Source organism: Myotis brandtii, unplaced genomic scaffold, assembly GCF_000412655.1.
Source record: "Myotis brandtii unplaced genomic scaffold, ASM41265v1 scaffold510, whole genome shotgun sequence".
Taxonomy (NCBI): Eukaryota; Metazoa; Chordata; class Mammalia; order Chiroptera; family Vespertilionidae; genus Myotis; species Myotis brandtii.
The window spans coordinates 799008-807499 of NW_005369443.1; the positions used below are offsets into that span (position 1 = coordinate 799008).

At 56.0% G+C, this 8492-nt stretch overlaps 1 protein-coding gene across 7 annotated transcripts in view; it reads left to right on the forward strand.

Annotated features, from left to right (window-relative positions):
• The first annotated feature begins 1068 nt into the window (after positions 1 to 1068).
• Positions 1069 to 8492, forward strand: part of ELN (elastin) — a 32356-nt gene continuing 24932 nt past the window's right edge. For 4 of the 7 annotated variants that reach the window (XM_014548520.1, XM_014548523.1, XM_014548522.1 and 1 more), the window contains exons 1-2: positions 1071 to 1389; positions 7337 to 7411. In XM_014548520.1, the coding sequence (XP_014404006.1) occupies positions 1308 to 1389; positions 7337 to 7411 (157 nt within the window). In that variant the 5' untranslated portion in view covers positions 1071 to 1307. Of the gene's footprint in view, positions 1390 to 7336; positions 7412 to 8492 lie in introns of all 7 variants that reach the window. The other 3 variants (XM_005877205.2, XM_014548524.1, XM_014548525.1) reach the window with 2 other exon arrangements.

Consider the following 8492-nt stretch of genomic DNA (forward strand, 5'->3'; position numbering starts at 1 on the left):
AGAACAGTCCCAGTCCTGCTGGAAATGCTGGTCCCAGCTGTTTCAGCGCAGGGTCGCCCCCTCCTGGCCACCCGAGGAATGTCAGTCCTGGGTGTTCTGGGGCAGGGAGAGAACCGGCAGCAGAAGCTCCTGTGTCTGGTCTGGGTGCTCCAGTGCTTAGTGTTGGGACAGGTGGGGGCCAAGTGATAAAGGGGGGCTGGGCCACCTATCAGCCTTGGTGGGCTCCCTAAACCCCTGTGCACCCACAGGGCACCGTCGGGGTCCAGACTGACCTTTGCCAGACACTTGGACCTGCACAAGCCTACGTGTGGGGCTGTGACCTTGATCCATGTAAATGGGACCCCTGTGGTGTACCAGGGTCTCCCACATGTCCCCCAGATGCCCCAAGAAACAGCACCAACATGGTCTTAACTCCCAGGCCATTCCCCCAGTGCAGCCCCTCGGCCTCTGCAGACATGGATCAAAGACCTGCCAACCCCCCCCCCAGCCCCCCAGCTCCAGGCAGGAGGTTGTGACCTTAGCCCCTGCAGAATGGACTGTGTAGTGAGTCAGGGTCCCCCTTCCCGCTCCCAGGTGCCTCAGGGGACAATGACAACATGATTTTACCTTCCAGGCCATTCTGCCTGCAGCAACCTCACCTCTGTAGACACTGGCCCTGGCCCAGCCCCGAGACTGGCCCAAAACCCCACTTCCCCAGATTTAAGCAGGGCCTGTCTGTGGCCAGGTCTGGGGGTGTTGGGGAAGTCTGGAGGGCCAGGGTGGGGGCAGAGGCTCGGGACAGCTGGCCTGTGTCCCCACACTGGGCCCGGGGCCCAGCCGGAGGGGCGGGGGCCTGGCCACTCAGGACTTGGCTAGGACTGGATTTTTGGCCGGGCTGCAGGGCCCTCCCTCCTGCTTCCTCTCCCGAGGGCTGTCCTGGCAGAGGCCCCCCTCACACTTTCTGGCGGGAACGGGGCCAGCAGTGAGAGAACAGCCACAGAGGGAGAGCGGGAGAGAGATGGGGAAAACTGTGTGTGTGTGTGTGTGTGTGTGTGTGTGTGTGTGTGTGTATGCGCACGCGTGAGTGACTATGTGTTTTAAGGAAAAAAGCCCACAGTCCAGTCCACTCAGACCCAGCCTGGGAGGATTGTGAGCCGGCCTTTCGTAATTGCCCCCCTCCCTGCGGCCCCCTCCCCCAGGCCTCCCCCTGCTCAGGCCCTCCTGCCCGCCCTCTCTCCCTCCCTTCTTCCCTCGCAGCCGAGGAGGCAGCAATTACGCTTTGGGGATAAAACGAGGCGCGGAGAGCAGGCTGGGCATTTCTCCCTGAGATGGCGGGTCCGACAGCTACAGCCCTGTGGCCTGGAGTCCTCCTGCTCCTGCTGTCCATCATCCACCCCTCGCAGCCTGGAGGTAGGCCTCACCCTGTTCCCAGAGCCGCCCGCAGCCCTCCATCCTCCCAGCCAGGTGTCTGGGCGAATAGATGAGAGGGTGCCCTTCACCCCCAGCATCCTCCAGGGTTCCCCGGCAGGAGCCCGGCAGTCACTGGATCCTTGGAGCTGCCCTTCCCAGGACCCAGCCCATGCTGCGGGGAACCTGTCACATAGATACCCCGCGATTTGGGATGGTCCCCAGAGTGTCCGGGTTCTGCCGCCCTGGGTGGAGGGAGGGCCCCCTGCTCCGTCCCTCGTGCTCTCCCAGTGGGGTGTTGGACGCATGCTGGGGAAGGACCGTTCCCATTGGGTCTGCAGGCACCTGCAGTTTGCACACCTGCGGACCCAGCCCAGTGGCACACGTGCCCTGCGGGTAGGGGACCTGAACTAGAGAGCAGCCAAAGTGACCGGTGTGGCTTCAGCAGGTTCCTTGTCCCCTGGGAAGGCAGGGACCGCTCTGAGGAAGGTCAGGGTTAGTTGACTATGGGGTTGTGGTTGGAAAGCTGCTACTGTGGTCTGTCCCTGGTGAGAAGGACTGGGACTTCTGAGTGTGTGTGTGAAGTGTGTGTGTGCATGTGCACGTGCGTACACATGCATACATGAATGAGTGTGTGGCATGCTCTTGCACAGGTGGGCATGGGTGTGTATGCCAAATATCTCATCAAATAGTGGAGAAGGTTTCTGGGATAAATGTCTGTTCGCAAGTTCATCCTTGGACAGGTGTGTGTGTGTGTTTGTGTGTGTGTGTGTGTGTGTGTGTGTGTGTGTGTGTGTGTATTTGTGTGTTTGGGGGGAGGAAGGTTGTAGGGTATGTGAAAGTGCCTGTTGGCATATGCAAAGGTCTGCCACCTGACAGGCTTATACACATGGGAGATCTGGTATCCAGGTGTGCATGTGAATGTGCATGTGAATGTGTGTGTGTGTGAGTGTGTGTGTGTGTGTGTGTGTGTGTGTGTGTGTGTGTGTAACACAAGGAGGACAGGGAAGCTGGGTAAAGTGTCCATCTCCTGGCAGAGGGAGTGTGGCCATGGCAGAGGCTGGAGTAGACCTCAGGGCAGTCCTGGACCATCTAGGGTGTGTCCTGCAGAGGTCCCAAGGGTACCCCTGCTACACACCCTGGGGGACCCTGGGAATGACCCGCCTTGGTGCTCCTGGCTCTGGGAAAGGGGAAGTGAAGGTTCACAAGGCATTTGGTAGGGTGTGCTGGGTGGGGTAAGGTTCCTGTGAGAGTCCTCCTTGCCATGAGAACCAGACCTTCAGTGGGGACCAGCACGGGAGGTCACAGGGTGGAGCAGGGCCAGGCAGGAGGGCTGGAGTGGGGGACCGGGGAGGAGCGGCAGCTGTTTCCGTGAGATTGACTTTCTGGACCAGCACTGCTGGGAATAGGAGCTTCCTGCACAGAGGTCACCGGCTCCTGGACCTGAACGGGGCTATGGGACGTGCGCACCATGAGGTGGAGCCCAGCGGGGGGAGTGAGACAGCCCAGAGGACCTGCCACCCAGCTGCCTGAGAGCAGCAGCTCTGGACCTGTCTGGGCCTCCCCTCTCCAAGGTGTGGCCCCTGAACACCTGCCTGCCTTCCCAGAACTCCCGCCTAGAGTGAGGCAGTTAATCCCCACAGGATCACCTTAACCCTGAGGGTTACCAATTACTGTCTTCACTTTACGATTGGGGAACTTGAGGTTCAGACAGGCTGAGGCAGTCCCAGGGGCTTTAGTACCAGCCAGCTCTCTGCCCCGGGCCAAAGGATGAGGGGGCGGGGGCCGGGGGCCAGGCAACACTTGGGGAAGATCCGGCCTGGGACTGAGCCCTCCAGGGTGGGCACTCCCTAGGGCAGCAGGCACCTTCTCCTTGTCCCCTCAGTGACACTGCGAAATGCTCCGCTGGCCTTGTTCTTTCCTTGCAAACATAAATCACAGCTCTGTCCCAGGTGGTGGAGGACTGGGTCCAAATAAGGGCTGTGTAAATTGATGAGGTATTCAGGGGCTTGTGCCCAGAGCCTACCAACAGCTAGAGAGGTCAAGCAATAGGGAGGCTGGACACACACACACACACACACACACACAGCCATAGCACTCTGGCTACGCTGGGGGAGCCCAGCTTCCCCCCCACCCCAAGACAGTGTCACCCCACGAGTTTCCCAAATCCCAAGAACCACGTTGTCAGTGGAGGCAAGAAAGAGAGGCTCCCCAGGATGGCTGTGCAATGGGAAGGGTTGTCTAGACCCAGTTAGGATGGGTCAAAAGCAACTTTGAGGTCCAGCTGTCCCAGACCCCCAGTACTATTTAAAGAGAGAGGGGAGGGGGGAGGAAAGAAAAAGAAATCAGGCATCTCCCCATCCCCCAGAAATATTATCACTTTTTTTCTGATTCCAGGACTGGGGACAATCTGGAAGAGGGTTTTCTTTTTCCTTTTTTGGGGGGGGTGGGGAGGCGGGAGGGGTTTTCAACCCTGGCAGCACATTGGAGTTACCCGGGGAACTAGGAACAATTCTGATGTGGAGGTCCCACCCAAGAATTCCTGCTTTGTTTGGTCTGTGGAGGGACACCTGACACGGAGGTTTTGTCAAGGGTGACTTTAGTGAGCCTCCAGGGCCCAGGACCTCTAGCTCAGGGGTTAATCCTGCTCTCTGTGTCCACTAAGGCCAAGGCAGGAGGGCAGACGTGCCCAGCGAGGGATCGAGTCACCCACTGGAGGACAGATGGTTTTTGAAAAGCCCTGGGCAGCCCTTCTCCATGCCAACAACAAACAGCTTCGTGTGGTCTTATCTGCTCCCCAGGTTGGCCCTCTGGACTTGGGCTTGGCAAAGCCCCTACCGAGGACCGCGGGCTCACTGCTTGCTCCCAAACAACCTTCTCCCAGATCTTTGAACTTGGAGCCCAGGGCCCAGACAGAAGGCCCCACGTGCGACTGGGTTCAGCTATAGGTCCCAGGCCAGGCACTTAATTTCACTGGCTCTTGGTTTCCCTGGCTGTAAAATGGGGAGAAACCTCCCTGCCCCACTATCTCCTAGGGCTGGTGGGCGTCTCCAGCAATGAAACAACTGCCAAGAATGTATCAAGGAAGAGGACTGTGGAAATGTGAATTTTTAAAACGATGTATCTTCTTATTCAGAATTTGCCAACTTGAGCTGCTCAACCCTTGTAATTCGTGCACAGTTATACGCTTTAATTTCCCTCCTGCTCTTCATGCCATGGTTTGTCTAGTGGGGAGCAGAGTTCAATGGTGCAGAAAGCAGACAGGACGAAGGCAGGGGGTGCCTGGAGGAGACCCAGGGAACCGAGGAAGGCTTCACAGCAGAGGTGACATTTGAGTTAGACCTTTAAAGAAAGGTCAGCATGTGGGGAGCTATCCTGGGATGACAGGTGAGCCTCGGTCTATAGGACTGTGGGAGGCAGAATTAGAGAGATCGCTGGGCAGAGTCTATCTTGATAGGAGGAAGATCTCTCTGCAGGTAGAGCTGACAGCATCAGAGGTGGTGATGTTCCTGTCACTGGAGGTGTGCAAGCAGGAGCACCAGGGGATGCTTGCAGAAGGAACTTCAGCCCAGGCCCGAAGGCCGTTATGACCCCTGACAGTCTAGGATCACGATTCTAAGATGCAAGAGACGAGTTCACCCTGGACTAGCCGGTGAAACAAGCCAAACCCACATAAAATAAGACAAGCGTGCTGCCGGCCAGCTGCTTTGGGCCAGCTAAGCAATGAGAGTCAAAGGCTGAGAGAAGGCAGGAGGGAGACTCTGAGCTCAGTCTTGGTGGAAGGGTAGGACTTGGGGAGAGGAGAAGGCATTTCTGGCAGGAAGGGAGACTGCTGCCCTTTTGAAGGCCCTTCTGTCTTATAGTCTCACCTCTCCTGCACTTGAAGAGAGAAGGCAGGGCAGGGCACCCTTTACACTCACTAAGCCTTCTCCATTTCCTCAGGGCAAAATGGGGATCAAAATCCACAGGTCCCCAGGCTGTCATGGTTCAGGCCCGGAGTTTGGCACGTGCTGTTGGGATTTGAATCATGGGGGTGGGGAGTGGGAAGAGGAGATGGGGAGGCGCTGGGGAGAGAGGAAGCAGAGGAGGAGCTGGCAGGCCCGGGAGGGGCTTGGTCACAAGCTGGTGTGGGAGAGCAGAACCCCAAGAGAGGAAGTAGGGGGGTCAGCCAGGCCCAAGGTGGGAGACCCCCAGGTTGGTTGGGGATAGAACAGGATGAATCCAGAGCCACAGGCAGCATCCTTGCCTCCCCTCCACCTAATTCACACATCATTTATTGGACATATCCTGTTTACCCGACCCCAAGCCGTGTGCTGCGCAGCGAAGTGGAGATGAGGGGTCACCATCCTTTGTTTGAGCCGTTACTGTGCGCCAGGTCCAGGGCAGGACGGCTCTCTTATTTGAACCCGCTGACAAGTTGCAACCACTTTGCGAGGCAGCAGTTATCAGCCCCACCTGGCTGAAAAGGAAGCTGAGGCTCAGAGGGGTTAAGTGACTTGCCCAAGGTCACACAGATGTGGCACAGCCAGGAGGAGAGGCAGATGGGTCCGTCCTGAGCCCCTTGTTCCCTCCACCCCCGGCCCTGCTCCTGCCATTGCTCTGGAGCTGGACAGGAGGGAGAGAGGCCGAGGCAGAGAAAGTCCTGGGGCGCACCGGGGTAGGGCACATAAGAAACAGTGCTCAGAGCTGGAGACCAGAGCCAGGGACGGCATCAAAGGCTCAAGACAGGCCATGTGCGTGCTTGGCAACACATGACAGGGCCAAAGCACTCATTCCCAGCCGGCCCACCCTCTTCAGGCCACCACTCTGAGCCCCTGAGGCTTTGACCAGATTGCTCGCACGCTCTAGGCCTGGATTGCAGTTCCTGGGGGACTGCAGGCCCTGGGGGAGGAGGATGGCGCCAGGACTTTGGCACGGAGTGGCTGTGACAGCTTGGCATCCCCTGCCCTGCCGGGCTGGGGCTGAGGCTGACAGGGCCCTGGGGCCAACAGACCCAGCTGTGCAGCATCACCAGGCCACGAGGCCAGATGTCTGTCCATGAGGCCTCTGGTCATACTGCAGAACTGACCGACACTGTCCCCCAACCCTGCCCGTGCCCTTTTCAGTGGGGTGGTGCTGGGGATGAGGCATTGGCAAGGTGGCTTATCAGGGTTGGGGCCATTCTCTGGTGGTGGAGTTAGGGCCTGGTCTGCACCAGGATCATCTGTTGCCATGACCAGGCATGGGTCTGGGCCCAGCACCACAGCATTCCCCAGTGAGTGTTTCGCCCGGCGGTGGGGACTGAACTCGTGATCTTGGCTGGGCAGACAGCCCCTGGCCTGGCCAGTGAACTCGCTTTTCCTTAGGAAACTATTCACTTTGCTCATTCATGGTGTCCCCCTCTGGGGCCCGGCGCCTCCTAAGACAGCCCTGTGTCAGACAGCCAGAACCCCACCCATCCACTGTTGCCCAGTGGCTGAGGACGCTGACCTCACGCAGTCCTATCAGTGTGGGAATGGCTGCATTTTTACTGGCAGCGGCCGCATTTCCTTACGGCTTACTTACAGCTCGGCCACAACCCTGGCCCCGGCCCATGCTGCTCAGGGCTGGAGACCGTTGGCTGCCCATCGAAAGGTCCTCAGACCCAGCTTCATGCCAGGCCCTCTCCAGGGAGAGGAATTGCCTGAGTTTTAATCCAGGCTCCATCTCTTTCCAGCTGTGTGACCCCAGGCACATCCCTCAACTTCGTTGAGCCTGATTTCACATCTGCTAAGATGTAAATAATAATCCTAGCCCTTCCCACCTCGCAGAGCATAAATGGAAAAAAAAAATGCTTCGAAAACAAAAATTGCTTTGCAGATTTCCAACAACATCATCGACAACATCATCATTCTCATCATCATCATCATCACATTGTTACCATGTTTTTATTAGTTCTGGCTAATAGAGGATTCTACCTACTTCCTTCCAGGGGTCCCAGGAGCTATTCCTGGAGGACTTCCCGGAGGACTTCCCGGAGGACTTCCCGGAGGAGGCTTTTTTCCAGGTAATGTACATGAAACCTCCCCATACCCAGGAGAGGAAGCTTGTGAGTACATCCGTGAAAGATGCACATTGCGGAAGGGAAGAACATTGTCATGCCTACCACAGAAAACCCACAAGTCACTGCTACTTAGAAAAGCAGTTTGCGTGACACTGTCTTACCACTAGTAAGAGCATAAATCTTCTGAAAGATGAAACAATGCTTTTGAGGCTATAGGAAAGTGAGTGCTTTCACGCACTCCTGCCATTCACAGTCTTCCAACCATTAACCCCACTTTGGAAATCCACTTAGAGGAAATAATTGAAGAGGAAAAGAATGATCTTCAATGAGGTTCATAGGTGTGGTGTTTGCAAAACTGTAAAGCAAGAAACCCACCTGACTGGAGGGTGTGATTAAGTAAACTCGGAAATATTACCCAGTTACTAAAAAGTATGATTATGTTATCTGTTGTGCAATATGGTGACATGTTTTTCAAGTAAAAACAGCATAAAAGCAATGACCATGTGTAGGTGGAGACTGGGAGGCCCCCCCACCAAAAGAAAATGGGGAGCCCTAACCGGTTTGGCTCAGTGGATAGAGTGTCGGCCTGTGGACTGAAGGGTCCCAGGTTCGATTCCGGTCAAGGGCATGTACCTTGGTTGGGGGCACATTCCCAGTAGGAGGTGTGCAGGAGGCAGCTGATCGATGTTTCTCTCTCATCGATATTTCTAACTCTCTATCCCTCTCCCTTCCTCTCTGTAAAAAAACTCAATAAAATATATTTTTAAAAATGGGGAAAATGTTGGAGCAATGCCATTTAGAAAAAAGCATAATGTTTTAAAGTAGATTGAAAGATCAAAGTCATATTTTTAATACTTAAGAAGCATTGGAGTGTTCAGAACTGACATGGAAGTGAGGGCAGCTACCAGCACGCTCTCAGGCACAAACTAGCACAGGGCTATTGGCCCTATGAGACAAATGAGGAAATTAAGGTTCGAAAAAGTTAAGGCTTGCCTGAGGTCCTGTAGCTAGGCAGTGATGGATTTGACCATGGGTTGATGGGTGGCTTTCTGGCAGGGGCACTGATCTGACAGGGGCACTGATG